Genomic DNA, 25,715 nt, shown 5'->3' with positions numbered 1-25,715 from the left:
TAGTTCTGAATTGTATATGATGCTTGTGGTATATATTTTTAAAGGGGCAAGGCGATTACACAGTGGAGTTTTCTCATATGGTTGTGTGCACATCCAGAGCAGTGTAAATTCAAATTTGCCCTATCAGATGAGAGAGAGTCTTTCCTAAGCACTTCTGTGACGACAGATTCCGATTCGTATTGTACGCATTTTCCATCTTCTCATTCCCTATGAAATAGTGATGTGGTTAGTTTTTTTTTTACTATTATTAAGTAACAGGTGGTCATGTCTATTTTTAGTTAGTTTTTTTTTTCTGGTTGATCTACACAAACGTAAACTGAACTGCACTTCAAACCAAAATATTTTTACAGAACTGAAATTAACAGGGCAGGTTCTCTCAGAAACGAAACTGCTGGTTTTCTCTCTTCATTCACACTGAGATTCAGTCAGGAAACTGTGTTGTCTCTTAACATCAGTCCAAAAATGAATGTTAACTTTGAATTCTTTTTGTCATATTTTTTAGGAAATGTAGAAAACAAACCTGTTTTTTCTTCCTTTCAAGGAGATGTTAGTGCATCTTTAAGTTACAGTGCACAATACACAAGAAATTGTTTTCCAGAAGATTCTTTTTAAATAGTCTTCTGGTCCTGGGGTGACCCCCGTGTTAATAATAATAATAATAATAATAATAATAATAATAATAATAATAATAATCCTTACACTTAAACTGCTCCACTCAAAGCGCTTTACAGGTAATGGGGACTCCCCTCCACCACCACCAGTGTGCAGCCCCACCTGGATGATGCACCAGTCCGCTCCCCACACACCAGCTATCAGTGGGAAGGAGAGCAGAGTGATGAAGCCAGTTCAGAGATGGGGATTATTAGGAGGCCATGATTGGTAAGGGCCAATGGGAAATTTGGCCAGGACGCCGGGGTTACACCCCTACTCTTTTCGAGAAACGCCCTGGGATTTTTAATGACCACAGAGAGTCAGGACCTCGGTTTTATGTCTCAGCCGAAGGACGGCGCCTTTTTACATTATACTTTCCCCGTCACTCTAGTGGGGCATTAGGACCCACATGGGCCGCAGGGTGAGTACCCCCTGCAGGCCCCACTAACACCCCTTCCAGCAGCAGCCTTAGTTTTTCCCAGGAGGTCTCCCCTCCAGGTCCTGCACACCTGCTGAGCTTCAGTGGGCTGCCAGCTGTGAGTTGGAGGGTGTAGATTTCCTCCTGCAGTCCAAAGGCACTGGCGTCTGGGAAACTGGCGCTGGTGTGAGTGTGTGTTCGTCTGTGGGTACCCTGCCATGGACTGGTGTGCCGTCCGGGGTGCATCCTGATTGGTGCCCACTGCTTGCTGGGATAGGCTCTGCCTCCCCCACTTCCCTGTACTGGAACACGTGGTTATATTCTGGGTGACATTTCCACACAGAAAAAAGTCCATGAACTATTTGGATTTGTTCGATGATAGTCCAGGTATTTATATTTTTCCTCCTTATGAAAAAATACAGTCTTAAATCTAATTTCTTGTAACGTCTCTGCTACAACATAAAAAAAAAACACGGAATGTCTGGGGTGTTTTGATTTTTCTTTTCCACTTCTGGAAGAACTGCAATTCCTTGTTGTCGTTTGTATAGTGCTTTTCATCCTCCACTGAAGTGTCGGAGCCCTGTCAACGATATTTTGAAGCCAGAATGCACCGGAGCCTCACTGCATAGCAGCTGAGGTTACAAATCAGCTAAGTTAGAATCTGCTTCACCAGTTGAGTTCAAGGGGAAATTTGGCAAGACCACATTGTGCCTAGGACGCGGTTCAGCTGGTTAAGATCTCTACTCTTATGAACAGAAAAAGAGCATGAAAACGGGACCTTGCATTCACATTTCATCCACATCCCAGTACATTATAGAGCACAGGGTCCCAGGGCACCATTCTGGGGCACTGGTGTAGAAAAACTGGGCCAGATGGAGGATTGACTCTCACTGGTCCACCAACAGCACTTAAAAAAACAAAAGATACAGCAATGAAGTCCAGACTTCCAGTGTGTCTGCATCCTTGTAACGAAAAAGCTTTGTAAAATGTTATTGCAAGACTTATTAACTAAGACTAGGACACTGTGACAACCTGTTTTTAGGAATAAAAGCTTTTGCAATTACAGTACCTGAGAAAATAAATCACCATTACATCTTCTCAGGTGCTGATGCTGTCAGGTATGCAAAATAATAAGTAAGTTCAGAAGTTCTAGCAGTATTATTCCATAAGTATCCAGACTTGGAAATTCCTCATTGCTGACCCTGGGACAGGTGGGAGTTGATGGAGCTGGTTTTTTCGCTCTTATGTTGGTGTACTTGTCTTTTTGTACGGGTGGATTTGTAATGCACGTACACAGTTGTTGGCTTGAACATTAACTGGGGACACATGACTTCAGATCAGGGGTCTCCCAAACTGGGGGATTGGTGGTCTGTGGACTCTCTTCCAAACGAATCCTTCTTCTTAAGAAGGGCTTCCAATCCCAACATAGAATCAGACTGAAGTAATGTAACGATCATATATAATAATCATATATGATTCCTAAAATGCCAAAGGGCTGGTCAGCCAGGCAGGTCAGGGTCTGTTTGAAAGAGTGTCGAACAGAGAGCTTGGTCCACGCTCTTTTGCAAGGCCGCTGACGTTTTCGGTTCTTCTTTCATCTCATCTCTTCCTCCTCTCGTTCACAGTTCTGTTTCCGTTGACGAAAGACGAGAGAGCAGCGTACCCTTGGGCCACTTCCAGTTCTCGCTCTGAAAGCTGGGTTTCGTGCTTGAGAAAGAAAACTTCACCAAAGTCGGAGGGGGGGGGAGAGTATGAAAGCCATTGACAGGTGTTAAATGAAAAAAAACTCCAGATGACAAGCAATGTAAAGATTTGTAATTAAATAAGATATTGAATATTTGTCAGTAAAACACAGAAGTGTAGATCACTGTATATTTTAAAAGCAGTAGACATTTTGAATAATGTTAAAATTTCAAACTGTATAAAACTTCATAGGTGAACAGTATATGCTTCAAGAGCCAAATATATTAGTTCGTTCGTGTTACTTCCTTCATATGTAATAGGATGCAAACTTCCTGTTGAAATTCCATGTTCTTCTAGTTTAGACTTGCTTCTTATATATTCAGTATCCAACAGCTTTCGGGCATTAGCTTAATTATCAATAAAAAAAACATAACAGCAAGCTCCAACTTGTATATTGTACTGTAATATTCTACAAAAACAAAAATTCATGAACAACAGAGTTGCAGTTCAATAAAAATGTGGTTCAAGACCTTGGTCCCCGAGTGTCCCTTTCTGCCACCAGACCAACTATCTGTTAACAAGAGTAGAAACACTGAATGCGCCCCTAGAACTTTGCTATTTACTGGTGGAAGACGCTGCTCCAGTCGAGTTTTAGAAAGAAAGTTTTTAAGAAGGAGAGAGAGGAAGCGAAACACAACAGCAAGTGCTAAACAGATTAATTTATTATGCAAATTAGCAATTTTATCAGCCAGTCTTGAATAAAGAGGGATCAGAGTGCTATCAAGGGGGACACGTGATGGAGTGCCAAAGTAATGCAACTCTCCGCTTAATGAACCATTAGTGCATCAGTTAACGTAAGAGCAGAGGGAACCACCTCCTCCCCCAGGAAGTACCTCCCTCCTTCTCTCCCTACATATAACGCATCAGTGGTGATGCTGTTCATGCAATGGCGGAGGATTTCTGGATGTATCCTCACCCTTTTAATGAAAGCAGTACCATATCCCAGCTGTAAACACACAACATTTGGCGGTACAGCTGGAGGCTGTATCTACAAAGACAGAAGCATGGTAACTAGTAAAACAGGACTTCCTGGTTTTCAAGCATGACCTTACCAATCGCCTCCCAGCAACTGGTCAGGTGACTGAGGGTGGCAGGACATTTCCCCACTGTTCTCTGAGGAATGTAGTTCAGGCCAGAACTGTCATTTTGCATGTGCCAGGAATCCTCATAACAAACAGACCACTGAACTTTTGCCTCCCTTGATTTCACAAATCTTTTCACAAAGACTCTTCAATTAAATCAAAGCCACCAGAGCACATTACTTGACAGTGCCTCCCGGTGACTTGTATTCTATCCAGTATGAACCATCCATAGAGTCCTGGGTTAGTAACTTATTCAGCAGGTCAGCCAGCTCCTAGGCGAGGTTAAGGTAGACAAGCACTCCTGTACAGAGCCAATAAAGATGTCATTTTATAAATGATCCTAGAAAATCTTTAATAGTTGCATATTTATTGATCCACAGGATTAACAGCTGCTTATATGTGTGTATACATTAATATGCACACACACGCACGCACACACACATATATATTTATATCTACACGCTATCAGAGGCCTCACAATATCTGTACATCGTTGCAAAAAATTGTGAAGGAAATGTGCCACGCGAAGCAACACGATGTTGCAATTCCAAAATTAAAATCATAAAATTACATTTTTTTTGGTAAAAAAGATAAAACATCTACTTAGAATTTATCTTGAATAAAATATTCCCTTTATAAAAATACAAAAGCTTGCTTCAGGAAAAGGCTTCAAGCAGTTTTTTTTTTTGTGTGTGTGTGTGTGACTGCGTTAAATCACTTCTTCACCTGCCCTGTGCCCTTCATCTCCGCACAGAAGAGAAGTAAGGAGGGGTGAAGCCGAGCGATTCTGAACCGAGAACAGCCGCATTACGCTCTCTGCAGGGCCATGCGATGCGCAGAGGCCTCTGGGAAGCCTGAAAGTCCTGGGAGGGCCCTCGATACCACAAACGGCGCAGGTGCTTTCTGTAAGGTGCAGGAGCTGGACGCGTTTAGGCCGATATTTCACTATGTACATATTCACAACAGAGAAACAACAAGCGCAGTTTGATGTACTGTAGTAGTAGTTCACAGTTTCTTCAGAAATCTGAGCTTCTCTCCCCTTCAGGTTTGCATTGGTCCTCTTGAGGATACATGCCCCGGCAGGCCGAAGGAGGGTGAAAAGTGGCTTTCCTACGACCGGTGCTTCGGCCCCGAGCTCGCCCGGAGCTTCAGAGTCAGCGGGGGGCTCCTCGCCTGGTTCAGGATCAGGGCTGCATGGCGCCGGCTCCCCCGGGCCAGCGCCTCCTGCTCGTGGAGCTCCTGGTTTCACGGCGTCTGTCCCGAGCCGAAGAGGCGCTCAGCAGGTCTTGACCGTGGACTTGGAGACGTCCGAGGTCTTCATGATGACGCTGGCCCGCGTCTCGTGGCCGGGCCGGCTGCTGGAGGCCGCGGGCAGGGCGGGGGGCGGGATGGCCTGAGACAGGGCCGCCCACGGGCTGTTGGTGTACGCGATCAGGGGCGACTCCTCCCGGCTGCTGATGACCTTGAAGTTGGCCTTCCCCGACGTCACGAAGGTGGCCATGCCGGGGAGCTGGCAGGTGGCGGCCTTCGCGCCCGCGCCGATGAAGAGCGGCTTCCCCTCCGCCGGCGCCTGCGGCCACAGCCGCGCGTCCTGTCGGGCAGAGCAGCGGGCGTTAGCGAGGAGCACCAGGACAGCGAGCCCGCGTTTCCATACAGGCGCAACCAAGTGCGCAGAAGCTTAACGTAGGCCAAAAGCTGAATTGGGCGTAACCGTATCCCTCTTAAATTTCACACCAGGTGAAGTTTCAAAATCTACAGCCAAAGCATGGATTCGTTGGATGAATTTTGAATTGTGTTTGGACTTTACGTCACAACCGATGGTTTCACGCTGTTGCGCTGCATGTCTGCGGTTTGCTAAGGGAGCTTGGCTCCAATTTATAGAGCGACGCCAACCCTCCAGGAGTCTCCCGTCCCACTTCCTTAAACAAAGCAGCGCTGGGCGAATGAGCATGAAACCAGAAACCGATACATTAATGAGCTAGAACTTCGATGAATGAAGTAGAGTGGAGATGAAGAATACACACACATCTCTAGTGGAACTGCACACACCCATGCACACAGTATGGGAGAAAGCCAGGCCTGCAGTGAATGGTTCACCAACACAGTGGAATTTAAAACAACCACAGACCTCCACCCACACTTGTCATCCCATTTCCCCTTTCAATTTGTCCGTCTCGGGTATCACAAAGACTCAATTAATGGTGCATTTTCTGCAGATGGAGAAAATCAAATACAAACACAGCTTGTGTAGTGCTGGTTTCTTTTGCGTGCGCATGTTTTATCACTGTTAACAGTGTGAGCTATCCGGAGTTTTGCTGTCTAACTTGATCTGCCTCGTGAGCGGTATAAACCTCTTACAAACGTACACTTTCCTCTGGTTTTCAGTCACCCGTTCGTCTCCCTGAGCTCCCAGGTTTGAACTGGATGTCAAGTCTCAACCAGGGTGTTGAAGATAAGATGACAAAGCATTCCTGATTCCCAGCTTTCTCCCAAGACAATACCTGTTTTGAGTACACCTGTTTTTAGCTCACTGTAAGGCCTGATGTGAATCTACAGGCTGTCTGACAAAAAAGCAGCCAAGAATCAGCAGTTCAGTGAGCCCCGGATATATGACACAGCCAGCCATAGTCCAGAAGGAGAAGGTAAATGCAGAAGCTCATGTCAAAGCTGGTATCCTTCCCTCAGATATCAGAGAGGTCATGGGGTTACACATTAACCTCTCCAACTATGCTTGCCTTTCAGTTTTTTAGACTGCAGTGAACATTAACTGTTGTGATAACACTCAGATTCACAGCAGCATTTAAAATATCTACTCTGCACGAGCAAAAGAGGGAAATCACTGTCCCATTAGACAGGGGTTTCCAATCCTGGTCCTATCTGTTACTCAGTTCATCTGTTAACTGAATAAGAGGATTCATTTGAACTGTTTTTAGTGACTAAACATGTAGGGGGCTGCTTTTTAACTGCTGCAATTCAGAAGTAAAATAAAATCCCAAACTTTGGAGTTGAAAAAAAAAAACCTTGCAAAAATTCCAATCAAGCGACTTGTTAGTAAGGCCTTAATTAAGTAATTCAACTGAGCTGGAATAAAAACTCACAGGTGTGGGCCCGCAGGACAGGAGTGCCACTTTGCCCCAGCCATAAGACAAATAAATGATTTTCAAGTGTTTTTATATGACTAACTTTAGATTTTTCCTGCCTTTTCCTGTGTTTTGTACAACATGTTTTGTTTGGAATACAAAGCAGAAAGGGAAAAAATGCAACCTTCAATTCTGAAGGTTTTAAATCCCTTTCTGTATTTCACAGCCTTTCAAAATAATCTAGTACAAAACTGCTATTCTAACAATCGATACAAGGGACTTATTATTGTGTATGGATTAAGTGTAAGACTTTGTGAAAAATAGCACTGATGATGTTGATGTGATAGCACAACATACAATTGCTAAGAATGGTCAGTTTTATGTTCTGCACTTTTATTACACAGCCTTGTACAGTATGTTTCTCTTCAGGGAGAAAGCAAGTCTTTGCAATTATCTTTAAGAACAAATGTTTGGAGCTAATATTATTTTAGAGCGTTGCAAACCCCAAATAATGTATTTATTGTACTCCTGAGCTGTTGGTATTGAAAGGACAAGATGTCCATAAGTAAGCAATCAATTAAGTCTGTATGCAGAAGCCCTGACCAGAATTAGTGAGCAAAGCCAATGGAGTAGGCACATAAAATGAATCTAAAATGTTGGGACACAACTGGGTCAACTGGTTTCTCACAAACTGTCTCAAAATATATCTGAAATACACTTCAAAGTACAGTGTGCCACCTTCAAACAGGCCCAATCGGCATTCTTATTCGATTGCCACAGCTATGCAGATGAAGAAAAATGGCTGATTTTAACATGCCCATTCGCAAAGGCACTACTGTCCACAGCCCGCAACTGTGGATCTGTGAAAACAGAGACCGTAACAGAGCTGCTCACCTTCTTAGTGTCTTCATCGCTGTGCACACTGTCGGTATCGCTTTCTGTGGGGAGAACCGAAGAACAATGAAACTAGAAAACAACACAAAAAAAAACTGCAGTCTCCAGTTTAGCAGGTTATGGCAGAATAACATAAAAATGGAGAAGACAGGACTTCCTCTTCTGAAGAACAGAGAGAAACCAGCAGCCAAAAATTCTTCTTAACATCCACAGTTAATAAAACAAACGGTTGTTTAAATCTTTGTTTTACCACGTCATGGAATTCGCTATTTGTAACTGTGTCAGTTATTTCAGCCGAGTTATTTAAAACTTCAGTCCCTGAATTTAATTCTCACACCTAAACCACATTCTCCACTGAGGAAAGAACACATGAGGTTATTTTGAGGATGATTATTTTGAATTTCTAAATTCCAAAATTCAGCACTCAGAGAGGTTAATAACTTTGTTATGCTGGAAACTGGCAGCTTTTCAAATAAATAAAGATACTAGAAATGTATTTTAAAAATACATTTTATAACATTCAGACCCAACAAGTCTTTTTTTAAGACAAGTTACTCCCTAAAATCTGAAGTGTCTGGCTTAAATACAGTACAGTATGTTCATTCCTCTTACAATAGTGCTGACACAGCAAATCCCTGACCATCTGACCATCACTGATCACAGTACCGAGTACAGATCATATCAGGTAGTTTGTCTGAGAAATGTACTTCCCAGCTTGTCAACACAATTTTCCAGTTGTATGTTTTTCTGACTCCACAAAACATTTTTAATTTTTAGATTCTGTTCAGAGAAACTGGAATATCTTTTATTTATGATGCCCATTTGTAAAGCATGGCCTTTCTTTTCTTTCTTTCTGGTGAAGAGACGCAAACACTGCACCGTCTACCGTGCAGAAATATGTCTCTTTAAAAGAGGAAGAGGAGGCACAGACTTCAAACTTCTCTACTGCGGGCTTACTTAAGAGATGCAATGACTAGCTCTCTTCAGACCTGTGCCAGTGTGTGTTGGGGGATGAAAACAATGAAGAACAGCTAGCCAGATAAAGCTGAACAGGCAAAGGAATAGGGGTATCAAATATTAACACATGGTGTTCACCACAAGCAATAAAAATGCCTCGAGCTTCGGCTCACAATAATGACCTGCTTCACTGTGGGGGGTTAGAATGCTCCTGTCAACACCTCCACGTCGATGACTGAGACTGATGCCCCCTTACTACTTACTACTGACCTCCATAGGAAGACACGGGCGAGATCTGCAGTGGGTAGGCGTGGCTGGAGCTCACGGACTGGTCTTCGTTCTCCGTGGTCACCTCGATGACCTGGCACACGTCGGGGGGGTTGCTGATGATCAGCTGCTCCTCCAGCTGCGCGCGGGGCAGTGCGCTCTGGGGCTCTTTAATTAAAAGAGTTTCGGGGGGGGGGGGGGGTAGGGTTAAGGCGAGAGAGTTGAATGAAACTTGAAAGCCCCATTGCCCTTGCTGCGATTTTTAAGAAAGGAAAAGCAATTTCACTGAGAAATGCATTCTTTCTGTCTCTCTCGTCACCCTCTCCCCATCCCCCAAGCCCCCCCCGGGTGGTCACTGATCCCTCCCTGCCCGAACACTGGGGACCCTAAAAAGCCCCATCCGACAGCAGTGTTTAGAGATGGGGTTTGCCGGTGCTCCCCAACAGTTTTCTCCAACAGTCCCTTCTCCGCTCACAGGGCCTTGCGCGACACCAAGAGGGACAACAAGGCCCTTCTTCTAACACTGCGAGTGCCAAACGTAATCTTCATTTACTGATCAGATTTATTTTTCCTGCCTCAATTAGGCTGCTCTGTGCTCCATAAAATGCACTTTTTTTCTTTTCAAGCTTCCTGGGAGCTCCAAGACGTAAGGCCAACCGAGGAAATACCCCAAAATAAAACACCTTGCCGCACCTTTGACCTTGCCGTCCCCACACATTGGGAGGGGACTGTATACATACTGTACGCGACGGTCAGATGGACACACTGCCCAGTTCCACCCAGCTCAGTCCCTGCTCTCCTTCGTGAGCTTAAAAAAAGCCCGTGTGCGATTCCAAAGCCACCTGGAGGTGATCGGCGGCTGCGGGTGCGAGGGAGCGGGCAGTCTCACCGGTGAGGCCTGCGACAGTGCTGTCCACCAGGTCTTCCACCTTCAAGGCCACGGCGACCGTGTGGGGGTCCTCGGGGGCGGGCACGAGCTCCTCCACCTGCAGACGGGCGAGAGAGAGAGAGAGAGGGGGGCGCCCGTTCAGAGCCTTCACAGCGCCAGCGGGGAGACTCGCTTCCCCCCCACGCGTCGGCCATCCGCCAGCAGGATCAGAGCCCTCTCCCCAACGCAAAGACGCCCGCAGGGATACAGCGGCGAACGGCCTTGTCTGCCGCGCTGGGAGGGCTCATACTGGTCGGCCTTTTTATACCTCACTGTTTCCAACTGCCAGAGGGCTTCCCGCCTGGACCACCCCTCAACTCGTGATCCAGGCCAGTCAGAGACACAAACGCACATGACAGGAGGTTTCTGCTATCGAGCTGCACTAGTCTCAGCCGCAAAGGAGGGGAAAAAAAAACTTTTTCCTTGTCTACATGCTGTGACTGCTGATAACGGGAATAAATGGAGCAATTGTGGAGGACTGTGGTGGCAGCTGTTTCACACAGCGAGCTCATGCTCAGAAATTTCATTCCATCTCAGGCTAATGGCTCCTCAGACACTGCTCTCTAAGACGCAGCAAATGAAACTCAGATCATGCTCGCAATCATTCTCGAGGAAAGGGAACTGGGCTCAGTCCTCTACCCTGTACAGTACATGCTGCACGCACACATTCAGAGACAAAATCAGCTCTCCCACACGCAGGAGGTTACCTTGATTCTTTTGGGCTTTTCTTCTTTTTCAGTTTTTTTCTTTCCTGAAAGAAAAAGCGACAGTAGTAACAATAGGAACAGAGGATGCCAGAGGATGAACAGACCCCAACCCAAACGACATCAAACGGCAAATGGAAACCATCTGGGTAAAGTGGGACTTTTAAGATCTTTTTCCTTCCTTTCCCCTTCTCAATAAAAGAGGCACTTCACTACCAACTCAAATTGCGTCACTTCAGAACATAAAATATACAATACAAATATCGCCATCTCTATACCAGATCCAAAACTAAAAGTTTTGAAATACAAATTGCAGATCTGACCGAAAAACACACAATCAAGAACCAAGAAAAATGTAACATTTAAGGTTGAGCTTGTGTCTTTACCATTACATTTGTCCCGTGTTGTCCTCCGTGCACAACACGTTACAAACATCCTTTAACCCACACTTAGTGAGCAAAAGACTGTATGTCAGATCATGCTGTTTGTGGACTGTATAATAAGTAAACATCAAAGCAGGAAAAGAAGTCGATATGTGATGCTGTTCGGCTGGAAACAAGACAGTCCAGACTCAGCATGGAAATACAAACCACAGTGAGAGTGGACATTACACCGAGCCGGCAGTTCTGTGCCCATCACAGGAAGTGCCTGGCACGCCTGCTCATGGCACTGCGCTCCTTGCCAAGGTGAAGGCCTACAAGACTGAATGGGAATGCCACCAAGGCTTGTAACGCGATTACTACACAGCTGTGTATCTGCTTTGCTTCAAGCAACACTGTTTATATTGTTTCCATGGCAAATCAAATTATCCGGGCCCTGACTCTGTTTATTTAAGTCTCGCAAACACTGAAAGCCTGCGCCACGTCCCGTACCTGCTCAGCACTTTCTTAATGGGTTAACGCTGTAATGAGCTTCAGCAATAATAAACAGGCTTTAAACTGTAAGGTCTACCGTGGATTAAAGCGACAACCCTACCAAAACCGACCCCTCCGTCACCTTTGTCTGCAAGACTCAAAGAAAGATTACTTCTGGATGCACCACAAAGAGCACAAAACTCTTCCTATGTTTACACAGCAATTGCTGATGCAATCTCCTGTATTTCTATAGAAACTGAAACCTTGTTTGGACTGGAAATTAAAAGCCAGGAGCTGACCTTAACAACAACTCCAAGACAAATACGCCTGCACTCCCGTTCTAAAGGAGAACATTTCCTACCTTCTGAAAAGAAGGAGCGCTTCTGTCTCCGTTTTTCAATGTCTACAGCTCCGCGTTACAGAATTGAATTCAGCTAAAGATGGATGAACGACGGGTCACCTTTCTTTGTGGGTCTTTCAGTCGGTGACAACATTTTGTAGACCCTGAAGGCATTGCTCCCCTTCTTAATGCTCTTGTCCTTGACCTCCTCGATGTCAGGCAGGGAATTCATCGCACACCGGAAGTTGGCTTTCCATGTCTTTGGGTCTGGTTTGTCCACTCCGGGTTGATATTTCCCTAAAGAGGTCACACAGTAGGAATTACATTCATTCCAGTTGCTCGAAGGAGAGGTCAGGCCCCTGTTCCCTGAAAGGTGGAGGGAGACTTTACAGCCTGCAGGTTACAGATATTCATTTTCTAATGTGTTCTACAGCCCTCTCTGTGTATCTCTGCTGTGAGCGCTTAGATTTATCCATTTATGTTTTTGTGAATCATTTTCGAGGGATAATACACCGACAAGAACACAATCTGGTAAAGAACGACAGACTATGATACAACAAGTAAGAAAAACCCAGACCTCAATCCCCATCCCTCCCACTACCACCCAGGACAGCCACCCTCCTCAATTAAGAGTTTTGTTGTCCTGTCTAGGACCTCCTACCCCTGACAAACAGCATCTGAAAACCCTTCTTCAAGCTGTTTGCCAGGATGCACTGTATTCAGAAAACAAGGTAGCACTTTTTTATTACCCCCTGTGCGGTCTATAGGTAAAGGTGAAAGTCCTTCATGACTCACAGAGGAGCCAGTAGCCAGTGTTGTTTCTCCAGTACAGAACTCTGCTATTCTGGATACCAGGCCACAAGAGGCCAACTGATCTCCCTGCAATGCTGGATCTCTGCTTCCGCCCTGCAGACTGGCGGTCACTGAGACAATGAAGGGGTATAACGCCTCACTCATTGCAGGGTGTGCGATGGGAGTCTTGAACCTACAACCCTCACGTAACAGGGCCATCACCATTCTGAGCTCTTCCCTACAGGCCAGCAGCTGTGTCTTAGTTCAGCACCGGGCCTGGATGAAATCAAACCTTAAACCCACCTGGAAATCGCAGATTATTTTTTTTCAATCGCAAATGGAAATCTAAATTCAGTTCTTTACAGCGGCTTTATCCCACTTCCTGCAACAGAGTCTTCTTGTTTCTATTGAATGGAAACTCACTGCCAAGGACTGGTTTATTTTCTTAATCAAGCCTTGCCAGTAAAACGGGCTGAAGCTTAGATTTAACTGGGCCTCAGAACGAGGGGTTCACCCTGTCAGTCCCTGAGACCTCCACTCTTCCCTCAGCTGGCGCGGAAAGTCAGGAGTCCTGCCACCACGTCCAGTACACTCGTGCCGATTCTTTCCCAGAGCCTCGTGCGTTTGCCCTCTCTGCAAACTGCGGATTTACTCATCCCGTGAGGGCAGTGAAAACTGAAAGGGAGCACACGTGGTCTTTGTGGACACCTCTGAGGGCATTACGTAGACAAGAGCCCCTCGGGCATTTTCAGTACTAATATATTTTTTATCCCTTTCTGCTCCATCCATCCATTATCCATCATCACAGACATTTATTCCTACTGAGGATCACATGATCCCAGAACCTACCCTGGACTGGAATCACAGGGCACACGGCTCGGACTGCACCCCTGTGATGGTGACTAATCCCCACACACACGAAAGCCCTCCACGTGCACCCCGGGCCCAAGCGTTGTGAGACATCAGAGCTAATACCTCACATCATTCAGCCAAGGCATTTTGACCACAATTGCAGAAGTCTTCTATACTTCCTTTCACAATGCAACATCACACAACTCATTAAAAAGTAGTCTACAATGAAGGGCTACGTAAAAAAGTAACATTTATGCAAGAATACTACCATTCAGTTTTTCTACTCAGAGACTATAACAAAGGGCAGGCTGCGAGGTCATATTCTGCTGAAGATCAAGGCTAGGTCTCACAATCCCAGAACTAGAAATGGAAAATGTCAATTACCAGCAGCCTCATCCTACCCTAGAGAACAACGCTATTTACAGGTCTCATCACACTGCTGAGCACCACACGCCAGCCAATCCAAGGGAGAGACTCTGCACTCACATTTCACTTGGTAATGGGTCAGAGAAGAAAACAAGCTGCTTTCAGCCATCTGGCAGTGACTTCCTTCCTCGCACCCTGAGAAACAGATCTGCCCGTCTGTCTTACCCTACAGTCAGTTAACCAGCACGCCACACTCTTCCACGCCTTCAGGCCTTTACCTGTGTGAATGGCCCAGTTTCTAAATAAAGGGGCGTCTTTCTCCACATCCCACCCATGCCGAGCTGCATGCATCCATGGAATCTGGAAAATCTTCTTGTCCTGTTAGTGAAGCACACGGAGGACAACTTGTTATTTGGGTTTAAAGTTCACCCCCATCCAGCCCTGTCACTACAGTATCCCCTTGCACTTACACAGCCCTTCCTCTCACAGATGATCCTAAAGTGCTGTTAACTGGGGGAGCGGCCCCCCCTCATCCTTTGGCTGAGCGCAGCCCCTTCCAGGCTGACGCAAGGGCAGCTACACAGTGCCAGCAGCCCCTCTGCACAGCAGAACCGGGGGTAGCAGAGGGAGAGACTTTCGGAAGGGCAGACTGGACAAGCCCAGAGTGGAATTCTGCCCGGACAGAATGGGATCCTTAATGGCATCTCCTACTGCACAGTGTCCCCAGCCACCCTACTGAGGTTTCGTTTAGGAGCTTCTGGTCCAGCGCCCCCTACCGCTGCACCATCAACACTTATGGCAGCAAATGCAACCTATCAGCCCCGTGTGGCCCCGTGTGGCCCCCGAGATCCGCTGATCGGGGTGGACGCACTGCTGGCCTTGTTTCGATCCTAGCTCCCTGCTTCTCTTTTGCCCCCTTTGTACCCCACAACACAAGAGTACACCCACAAGGGCACCCGTGTTACCCCTTAACAATAAGAACCCAAAATAAAGAGATCGTGGTATGCGCAGGTGGCCTGTGCTACCGACTGGACTGAGTTATTGTCATCTCTCTTCCCTCCGAACACTAAAGCAGCACAGAACTGGCGCCTCTCCAGCTCTGGTGTTTGTCAGTGGAGTTTTCCCTGCTTCGCACTCTGCCTCCATTAAGACAGCGCCGTACAGGGCTGTGGAGGGCAGAAAGATGCGACGATAAACCTGAATCTGGAGCTTAATCCAGATCCTAGAACATTTCTGTCAGCCAAAAATACACCGACACAAAAATAATTACTGAGAGGAGGGGAGCAGATGCCGCAAACATCTTGGGTATTTCAAGCAACAGGAGTGTTATTCAGTAAAGCTGATCTCTTTGCTTTCTGCAGGTACAGTACAAGAATAGGAACGAGGTCTTAACAGCCTTGAGTCAACACTAAATACAATCAGGGTCCAGGCTTTTATCAAACAACCATTAAATGGCGTTTCTGTTCTGGCCAAGAAGAATACACAAAAGTTAATAGTAATGCAGCAATCAGGAACTTGAACAGCTTGTTTTAAAGTCAAGCAGCACATGGAAAGTTCTTCAGCAGTTTCTCCAAAATCACAGGATGAAATCTGAACTCAAGGCCTTCCAGCTAGTCTTACTGGTTTATGGAACGAACACGTCTTAAATAAACAGACCTACATTCAACACATTTTAAATGCAAATGCTATTCATCTCTGGGAGGGATTTATGAATGACTGCAGCATTATCCTGTTCCTAGCTCTGGGATAACTACAAGGTGAATTTAGTAACCTAGAAAGCCGGACTTCATGTTAGTAAACTCATACTGGGGCAGGCCAGTCCCAGGGAGATTTAAATAGAGGTACTGTATGTGCAGCAGTGCCTCTGGCCTCCAGGGCGCTCATTGTGATGCGGCGTCATGCAAATATAAACTGGAACTAGCTGCGGCCGCGCTGAAACAGGACCTTGAGCCGGAGCCCGCTGCTGTGACAGGATCCCTAGGCAGAGCTTCTGTGCTCAACGTCGGAATCTGGAAAATGCCAATCCTGTCCGTGTAATCCCCTTCCAAAATTCCCGGACGGGAAGGAGGCTGGTCACCGCGCACCCATCACGTGTGCAGGCCCGCACGCGCCAACGCGCTCCCACCTCTGGTTTCAGCCCGCGTGGGAAACTAGCCCGCTGGCGGGCAGGCGGGCGGGCGCTTGCTCCCGTCTCTGGCCCCACTCACCCTGTTCAGCCACTTCAGTCCCGGGATTTTACTGGAGTTGATCTGCTCTTCCAGCCACGGCCTCATCCGCATTCTTTCGACTGGCATGGTACCCTGGGGGGGGGGGGGGGGGGGAGAGAGAGCGTTACACTGCGCCGCTGACAAGCAGGCCCACAGGCCGCGGCAGGGCAGGAAGAGATCACGACCCATCCAGGAAGCTGACTGCAGGGACGGAGACGCGGCCTTTCGGGGATGAGAGACGTCATTCTCACCCATCACACAGTCAACGGGCCACTCTCAGCAAGAGGTTGTGTCCACACTGTTTACATTAGACTCCATCCCCATGCTTTCAGTTCCCACCCAACTCCTTAAGAACACCTACTGTATTTCTCAGCGTTTACAACTACTACATTCATGCTGAGAAGAAGATATTTAAGAGTGGAAAGTTTAGGCAAATCATTTTTTTCCTCATCCTTTCAAAGCCGAGTGAGCTGACCTTTTATCTTCTGGACTTCGAACAGCCACTCTGTTCATGACAGCCATAAATAGGCCCCATTTACTGGTGTTCGGCTAAGACAGAAACCCCAGCCTTGTAAACTGCGCAGATGTCAACAGTCTTGAAACACAAGACAGTCTTCAGTTATTTACAGAAATACCACAACAGTGAGAACACCGCGTTCCCAGGTACAGGCAAGAAAAAGCCACAAGTATTGTAGCACTTCTGCAATGGAACGAGAAGCAAGAACAGCAGAGTGCACATACTGTACTAAAACATGGTTTGGGGCATGACGAAATCTATCAAATTTATATTCACTGATTCTGTAAATTATTTGTGGTGATCATGGCCCTGTGGTTCTTTTTTCTCCACAGATTTACAGATTCACAGTCCATTCCGGAAACCTCCCCCAATCACTATCCACTCTGACCCATGTCTGGGACCCTCGGACCCACAGCCCTCAGCCCTGGGAGTTGAAAATGACCGTGGGTCTGCAGTTGCTCCATTAAAATTAAGTATGTCCGTATTCAAGAGCATTTCACCGCAACAAAAGCACTGTATGAATAATTGAACGAATAATGGCATAACAGTGCTCAGAAATCATGTGTAAAAAAATTAAAACCCACTATAGGATCTCCTCCTAATGTTCCTGGAAAACCCACCACTGAAAAACACAAAGCAACGTCCCTGGTAAGAAACCACAGTACACATCACAGGAGCAGTGAGTAATGGCAAGCAGCACATCTAAGATTCATACTCTTGCTCTGAGCCTGATCAGTCCCACTACCCCTGTACCTGGAAAGACTTTGCACGGCCTTTTAAATAGATGGCTGGAAAGGGGCTCTTTTTGGCTACAAGAACTTCCTTTTTTAGATTAACGACACAGAAACTCCACTAAATCCATCAGAACTAAGGAAACCACTGTCACATCCAGCAACAGCGAAAGACTATCTGACTTCCAGCACACCTCCTCTACCGGCCAGGCAAAATGAAACACTCTGGAATGGTTTACTTACGAAACAGGACCATGTGTCTGCAGTCATTAATCATGAAAATTACACCAACAGCTAATCAACAGGTTTCAGTCTCATGCTGGGGCTGACTTTAGGATGCATTGTTTATCATTCCTAACAGCTTACTAAATCAATTTACAGCTTAAAGGTAAAGAGGTTGAACTAGCTTTCAATATAAAGCAGAGTACATTTTAAAAGCTATTTGCACAGTAATGCGATTCAAGTTTTACAATTTACATAAAAATGAAAGCAGGACACCGACAGAAGTTGACAAGCCGTACTAAACTTAATACAAATTTATAGAAACTCTCCTTTTTCCTTTTCAAACACATTACTCCAATCACCAATAGACTTCTTTATCCTTTATTCTAAAATCTAAAACATGTCCAGTCTCTCTCTTCACATCCAGTTCATAAGCAGATTCTCCTTGCTTATCTTCAGACCACGTTAGTAACAGCGTCTCTTGTTACTGGGCCAGGAAGAGAAAGTCAGGACTGCTGAATGTCAGTACAACAGGCGTATAACTGGGTGTCCTGAAGGTGGGTGCCGAAAGACTTCTATATTGGAAGACATGCCTCTCGTAATGTGTAGAGTATCCACACTCAGATTGAAGTACCAAGCCAGTGCCACATACTGCATACTGCTTTCCCACACACTGCCAGCCCCCAAGAAAACCCATTGTACATTAAATTATGTAATAATGCCAATATGAATATGTTTTGTTAATTTATTATGATTATTCCTTGCATTTTGTCATCATGTCCCTTCTCATTCAATGTCCTGTCCTTCCCACGAACTCCACTGTAAAATCAAAAATACATCTTTTACATCTACGCTGGCACCTACACTTCGCCAGTGACACCAGGACTTCATCCATCCCTGACGTGCAGCACAGCCACAGCAGTCCTCTAACCAGCTCTGCAGTGGCACAAGGGAGGGAGAAGGACAGGGCGGGATCACCTCCACACAGGGGCACAGAGGCTCTTCTGCACTTGCAAAAGCACCAACTGCTTTCCTACCCAGACATCCTGCTCGTAGAAAACGAAACTCCAGGTGCGAGCACCCCAGGCTGCATCCCGCACCTGTGGAAAGTGCACACGAGCAGACGCAGTGTGCTGTTCCCGTACAACCACCGTGACTGCAATGGCCCTCCACACAGAGACACACGGCTCCTCTATCGGCCCAGCGAAAGCAGAAGGACAGAGGGCTGGACAGCTCCGGCGACCTTCCCGACCGCACTGAGCAGCGCTCGCCCAGAGACCCGTTTCCAATCCCAGCCCCTCGATTTTAATCCCCACAATCATCTCTGGAACGCCTCTGAGGCTGGACACAGATCTGTCTTCATCCGCTGCGCTGCTCTGAACAGTGAGCGGGTAAGGTGGGCCAGTTCCCAGGTTCCTTTTTGCTTTATTGTGACTGTGAGAAGATGAGGAGGAACAAAAATTCAGACTCAGGTGGTTTATTGCAATATTTACTATTCACTTGCTAGTGGAACATTTCTCTGGGTCAAAGTCCATCAGTCTTAACCAATGCAGCCAATGACCAAAAACATATCAGAGCAGATCTAACTAGGGGTAATGGTGCCTTGAATTTTGTCTCTTTTCTGGCTACCTGGGTAAATGGTCATTCCACCCATCCAGTTCATTTTCTATGGGTTTTGGCTTCAACAACATGGTTGGGAAGCTTGTTCCATACTCCCGCAACTCTATGTGTAAGGATGTTCCTCCTGTACTTGGTTTAAATATAATTCCATGTAGTTTCCACTTACAGTATGTCCTCTGATTTATAAAGAGCAGACAGTTAGTTTCAAGACCCTGGCACTAAACTGCATACAAGGTTAATATTTGATCATAATGGCTGACCTGCTATTATATTCAGAAAACACCATAAAAGATCAGCCTGCCATAGAAATGCAGTCAGTTGTGCAAGGAAAAAACAAAAAGACACAAAACTTATCTCTCTTGTGATTCCAGACAGGAATTTGAGCAACAGAACTTTGATTTTCAGAAACGAATAAAGCTCTAAAATTTGTTAAGTTATCATTAGCTTTATTATAATCTAGTTATTATTGTATTTTTTTTATTGTAAACTTACTTATCTCATCAAAGATACATTAAAAGAAAAAAACTCTTGGCGAAATCTCAATTAACAAGATACTGACTGAGAACCACAGAAGAATTTAAAAAACCCACCCTGCACAAGGAAATGTTTATGTTCACAGAACAACATGGAAAAAAATTTCAAGCAATGCAAAATGTCTCCCGCTGCACAGTCAAAATGTTAAGTTAGTAGCTATTATACTGCACAGAGCCACTCTGAATCTAATCACAAAACGTAATCACTAAATTTAAACTTTTTAAAGAGCAAGGGTTTCCTAGTGGAGTCCTGTTGGGATTTGCTAAGCAGTAAAGTGCAACTGATACAGTTCTGCGAGGGAGAGCGCTGGAATTATTTAACCAGGGTTCTCCGAGATGAACATCCTACAGCTTCCCAGACCCAGGCACCATTCAATGACATCAGTGAGGGATGCTCCATTCCTCCAATCAGTGCTAACTCTCCTGTCAGTCACTATGGAGCTTGCAGAGAGTCAGAAGACGAGAGAGACCCTAATGGAGGAGCTCGGCCTCCTTTCTTCATTCTTCCCCTACAGTTCAGGAGTTTTATCAGGAAAAGCAAATAAAAGGAATATGTTTTGCCCCTCCTCTGTTTTCACAAATTTTAGAACATTTTTTTCTAGACACATTCTACAGAATATATTGCGGGAATTGTTTTATTAGAGAATTCACAACTTTATCATTTATTAAGAGAACATGATAGCACAATAATAGAAATATATTTTTAAATAAACAGTAAAATTCAACACACCACAAAGTTAATATCTCTTGATTTAAGAGTGGCCATTTGTGTGTGTGCGTGGTTGGCGAGTTTAAACGTTTGAGATTTGAAACTTGCTCATTTTGCAGACCACACCTGCTTGCCGTCTGCAAGTGTGAGACAAAATGAACTGGGATTTTTGTTACATCACTGCCTACAGTGCAGCGCAAAAACCGCAACACGAGAATTATTCTATTGATTTAATTTAATATTTTTAATAATAAACGCAAAGTGGTGTGAATGGGTTGTCTTTATCTATATACATCTTAAAATTATTAGACAAGTTTTCACTATTCCCCATATTTTCACATATATAGCCTGCTGGCATTTCTAAACTGAGCACCCCAAGTGTCCTAAAATAAACCACATTCACTCTGATAAACTAGCGCTCCTGAGACAAGACTATTTTCAATAAAAAGCAGACTGCTATTGACCTATTTTGTTTTTTTCCCCTGCTTTTCAGTCCTTAAGAATGTAATTTTAACATCTTGGATTTCCATTATAGAGGAGCAGAAACATGGTATTCATGCAGGATAGATGCTGCGCCGTCTGAGAGTTTCTCAAGACAATTACTAGAAACTCACTTTTAAATAACAAGACACTCACACCGAAATCGAATTCCAGTGGCATTCATGTGGAGATACGGACTTCAATGAAATGTGAGCCACAATCTCCAAACCACAGCCAGAACTGGGGCTGGGTTTTTTACAAGCACCACATAAGAGCACTGCAATGGAGCTCAAACCTTGAATACTGGCTTGTCAGACGTGCATCCAAAATGACGCAGTTTCTTTCCCACAGTGTGAGAGTAAATGACAGAAACCGAGGAAAAAATAACATCCCTAATTTCATTTCTGCATGCCAACAATTTTCTATCTCATGACAAAATGGCTATTATTTTTAGAAATGACCGTGTGGGGGTCATACTGAATGAAGCTCAGAAAAGATGGTCTCCTGAACCTACTTGTGTCCCAGATACAGGTACAAGTACAAGTGGTATCTGGTGGAAGAGAACAGAAGAGCACCGATCTCCACATTCACTGGATGGCCATGGGTTACAGTCCTCCTAAAGGATGCCGTACTACATTAAAACATTTTAAACATTAACAACGTCCTGCTTGGCAACTGCATAAGCATGATTTTTTCATAGGTAATATTATTTCAGGATGAACACTTAATCCCTCCATAACGCCATCGTGTTCGTTAGTGACACTCCGGATCACGTTGGTCACTATTAAAACTGCAATTTCAGCTTGATTCTGAAACACTTCAAAGGTTCTGTAATTAGAAACACAGACACACAGCTTTCGGCCTAAATGTACTGCCTTTTGAAAATGTCAGAGGCACCTGAAACCGCAGTTATATTTGAATCGTTCACTTACTGTACACACGGTCTCAGAGAATTTAATAATTTTTTTGAAAGTCCCAGAGGGTTACATTTATCTGAAGGCAAAACGAATGATAAACTTGGAAAACTGACCAAGTTAAAAACGTATTTTTGCTTTGCAATCCACAAATAAAAAAAGCCAGCTATTTTTCAAGTTACTGTTCCACCACACCACTAGGTAATTTAACTGGTCAGATTTATTTTGCCAAGTGGTCAGATCATGTCCTGCAGTTAACTTTAACCCTTGACATTAAACACACACACATCTCGTTATTGTTGTTTGTAATTTCAGAGCAAAACAACTAAAACTAAAAAACAACTTCTTACGGACAAAGCAAAAAAAAAACTGCTTCTCTTATAAAGGAAATAAACTGAAATGAGTAGCCTACCAACCAGAAACCCCAAAATATGCTACTGTGACCTCATTTAAGAGTCAAAAACTAAACACTAACAAGCTTGGAGAGCATTAAAGCTACAGAAACATCTACGTTCTCCTGTACTCTCTGAAAATACCTACTTCTTCCTCAAAATACAGCTGTCTGATTTAATCTGTGGGCACTTCTCTCTCGATGTGGCAAGCAGACACACACAATGAGATGTACCACTTAAGTGCTATAGAAACATTTGCCAGTTGATTATTAAATGTAACCCACAATGAGGGATACACACATCTGATTTCCATCTTACCCCCTGTGATGACAATTCAGATAGCACTGGTCTCAGAGATTTCAAGCTAATATCTAAATGCTTTCAAGGCATGTGCAAGTAGATTATTCAGCCCCCAATGTGCAGCAGAGCAGATATGGTAACAACAGTCACAATTAGAAGAAACTTAAGTCACCCAGAAGCAGATAAGAGCAAACACGTAAACGTCTTCTCTAATTTGGGTTCCTCAAAATGAATAATGCTAACCTGAAATCTAAGCGATTACCACACAGCGTGTCCCCCTAAATCACAAGGAGTTGTCCTATAGCTAGGAGTCTCGTACAGTATGACCAAGCTGGATTACAGTGTGCTTCAGAAGACAGAGATCCTACATCTTTAGGAGGTGCCCCTGGGACGTTTAATCAGGAATGACAGCACAGGGAGGATACATACTTTGGCTATGCTGTCACACCTTAAAGAACTTTTAAGAAACTGCATCTGCAACATGAGAAAGAAATTCTCTACTGAGCGATTGCTTCACCTTTAAAAAAAAACAGGGATGTGGGAGTTGAACCTGATCAGCTTTTTTTTATAGGAATCTGCTTTTAGGTGTACATTTTTAGTTATTAACACAGGGCCGATCCAAGGAATACAAAACACAAACCAACTAAAACCACAGATCGTGATCAAGTCTTTATTCAAGCGTTGGTATTTAACTACCTTTTAAAATAAAGGCACTGTGTTTAAAATGTGCATTCTGTAAAATTAAAACTTCATTTCAGACAAGTTCTTTTTCTAGGAAAATAAGCGCCTACTGTATACCTGCATATCTGCCTCGTTCACATGGGAGTTAACCTACAACCACAGCAATGCCTTCGTTTACTGCAACGTCTCAGAAAAAAACGGGCTATGTATCCAAAGCAGCACGCGTTTTAACACTGCCTCGAATTAAACCATTTTGTAAACACTGTTAACAGCGGTTCAAACTTACGTGGAGGGCGGCATGTGTTGACGGAACTGAGGCCCGAAAAGGACACCTGCTGTGCAACTTGGGTTGCCTGTCGTATGACTTGGCAAACTACAATGTATCGATAGCCTTACGCCTGTGCTGCACATGGGGCACGGCGGCGGCGGCGGCCCCGCACGTCAGCCCCGGCCGGAGCGCTCTCACTGGCGCGTCCCGCCGTTGGCTGCGCCGCCTGTCACTACAGCGGCGGCGAGCCCAGCGTGCACCGTCACCGCTCGCCGCAGCAAGGGGGGGAAAGGAAACCGAGAGAAAGCCCGATTAAAGCGACAAGTTACCGAGCCCCAAGCCTGCCGACAGCACGACACCCGGCCTCGGGAGGCCCGACACCAGCTAAGCGCCAGCCAGCCAGCCAGCCAGCCAAGCCACTGCGCTGCGGCGTCTCGCCCAGCAATTCCGATACGGTTTCCACCGAATAAAAACAGTCGCCGTGCACCCATACCTTAAAAAAAAATAAAATACAACCACTTTCACGTAACTAAAATAAAAATGCGTATGCTCCTGGGCATGTGGAGAAATGTCATTTTTAAATATAAACCGCAAAGCAATCGCCGGTTTAGGTTCTTGCAGCTCACAACAGCGATCCTATTACTGCAGCCAAGATAAAAGATATGCCATCCGTAACCAACCGCCCTAAACTCTCTTACGAAACGTACCCCTCTCGCAAACACGAAACGTTTTTTTTTTATTTCGACAAAAGCCATCCATATCAGCGCTACGCGATTGTTAACATTAATTAGCAGGCTGGTATGGTACGACGTTACACGTTTGCAAATCGTTATCGGGCACGTTATTATTTAAAGACGAGCACGTATTCCTCGCTGGAGCGCGTCATACTGTACACTGACAGCTGTGCAAGTTCAAGTTGTGTACTCGGAGATAATTAGTCTCTCAATCCAAAAGTGAAATTAAACCTCAGTCCCTCTCCCAACTTCACATGCTCCGAACATCCCTGATCTGATTGTCTATCATTTTTGCGACAGGACTTCCTGTTTATATCAAAAAGGAAACATAATTCTTAATTTAAAAAAAAAAAACATATACAAGAACCATCATTACCTGATTTCTTTTTTAAAAAACAACACCCCGCCTGCTCGCTTTCTGACCCAGTCCAAACCTTAAAGGTCCTTCCCCGGGGCCGAAAAGTTTGTCGTTAAAGTTTGCGGCGCTCAGTAACAAAACTAAAACTTAACTCGGGGCCGCTTTCAGTGTCCAGATCGAAAGCAAAACAAGTAGAGGAAACAGCGAGCTGCCTGGAAATCCCCTCCCGGACTGTTTGTTTCGCCTTCGCCTGAACCTTTAGAGGGCGTCGTGCAGAAGCGAGCCGAGGACCTGCGAAGTCAGAGGCGCTCCCTCATTGGTGCGCGGAGGCGCTTTCATCATTTCTCGGAAACTGAAATTTCATTTTCGCTTCCCTCCGGCCCGGCTGGCGTGCGCGCAGCGCGCTGGGGAAGGATGCGAGCGAGCAAGCCGCAGGAAACTCGCGATCGCCATGCCTCCCGGGGCGCCCCGCCTGCACCCTTGAGCAGGGGGCGCTACAAAGTGCCGGTTTGTATCGGGTGGCCGTCTCCAGATTGCGCGCTGCCTGGGTGAACAGCGCTTTTAAAAAGGGGGGGCGGTGGCCCCGGCCGGCCGGCCGCTCTCGGGAGTTGCTTGTGAGGCTGACACGTCGTTTTGTGTACCGGAGTATTTTGTGACGGTGCGGGTGCGCGCACACACACACACACGCTGCGTGTTTGTCACAGTCGCTTTTCTTTATTTTTTTTTCTCTCCCACTTATAATAATTGTTCATAAAGGCGCTGCAGGACCGGACCATCCCCTTTCTGCTCCGAGCCCGACGTCCAGTTAAATATTTACAGAGGCAGAGGGACAGACGCACGCAAAGCTGGTGTCGTAATCGGCTTGCCTTCACCGGCAGCGGTGCGGGTCCCGTCGTTAATGAACAGCAGGCAGTCGGAAGCCACGGTGTAAAACATTAAAACGGAAGAAAAAAAAGAGAAAACCCGTGGCTTCAGTGACTTGAGAGGGTGGAAGTTGTGTTACACGTGCTTACGACCATGGCTACGCGGGGCTGCGTTATTGGAGCTCGTTTTCAGACGCTGCCTTTCCTTGATCAAAGGTCAGCTGTTACTGTAGGTCTACAGACCCCTCCTCCAACCTT

At 45.5% G+C, this 25,715-nt stretch overlaps 1 protein-coding gene across 2 annotated transcripts; it reads right to left on the bottom strand.

Annotated features, from left to right (window-relative positions):
* Window positions 1–3,456: 3,456 nt before the first annotated feature.
* Window positions 3,457–24,856, bottom strand: irf2b (interferon regulatory factor 2b). 2 transcript variants are annotated; one of them, XM_088914076.1, is made up of 9 exons: window positions 24,613–24,856; window positions 16,136–16,228; window positions 14,207–14,306; window positions 12,039–12,215; window positions 10,728–10,771; window positions 9,982–10,078; window positions 9,096–9,260; window positions 7,869–7,912; window positions 3,457–5,485 (listed from the first exon to the last, which is right to left on the bottom strand). In XM_088914076.1, exons 2-9 carry the CDS (start codon window positions 16,220–16,222, stop codon window positions 5,171–5,173), a joined length of 1,029 nt encoding a protein of 342 aa, XP_088770202.1. In that variant the 5' UTR covers window positions 16,223–16,228; window positions 24,613–24,856; the 3' UTR covers window positions 3,457–5,170. The 2 variants fall into 2 exon arrangements, with proteins under 2 accessions (XP_088770202.1, XP_088770192.1); XM_088914066.1 differs by lacking the exon at window positions 24,613–24,856 and adding an exon at window positions 23,521–24,448.
* Between the last annotated feature and the right edge of the window lie 859 nt (window positions 24,857–25,715).

The sequence above is a fragment of the Atractosteus spatula genome, chromosome 1 (assembly GCF_055471065.1).
Source record: "Atractosteus spatula isolate fAtrSpa1 chromosome 1, fAtrSpa1.hap1, whole genome shotgun sequence".
NCBI lineage: Eukaryota > Metazoa > Chordata > Actinopteri > Semionotiformes > Lepisosteidae > Atractosteus > Atractosteus spatula.
This window is presented reverse-complemented; position numbering and strand designations above follow the sequence as displayed.

Excerpts from the sequence above, each read along its gene's own strand:
- irf2b (XM_088914076.1), bottom strand. The coding sequence starts at position 16,222 with ATGCCAGTCGAAAGAATGCGGATGAGGCCGTGGCTGGAAGAGCAGATC. Across the intron at positions 7,913-9,095 it reads GCCCGTGTCTTCCTATGGAG|AAAGCGATACCGACAGTGTG; the intron begins GTCAGTAGTAAG and ends TTCTCCCCACAG. Across the intron at positions 5,486-7,868 it reads GCGATGAAGACACTAAGAAG|GACGCGCGGCTGTGGCCGCA; the intron begins GTGAGCAGCTCT and ends TCTGCCCGACAG.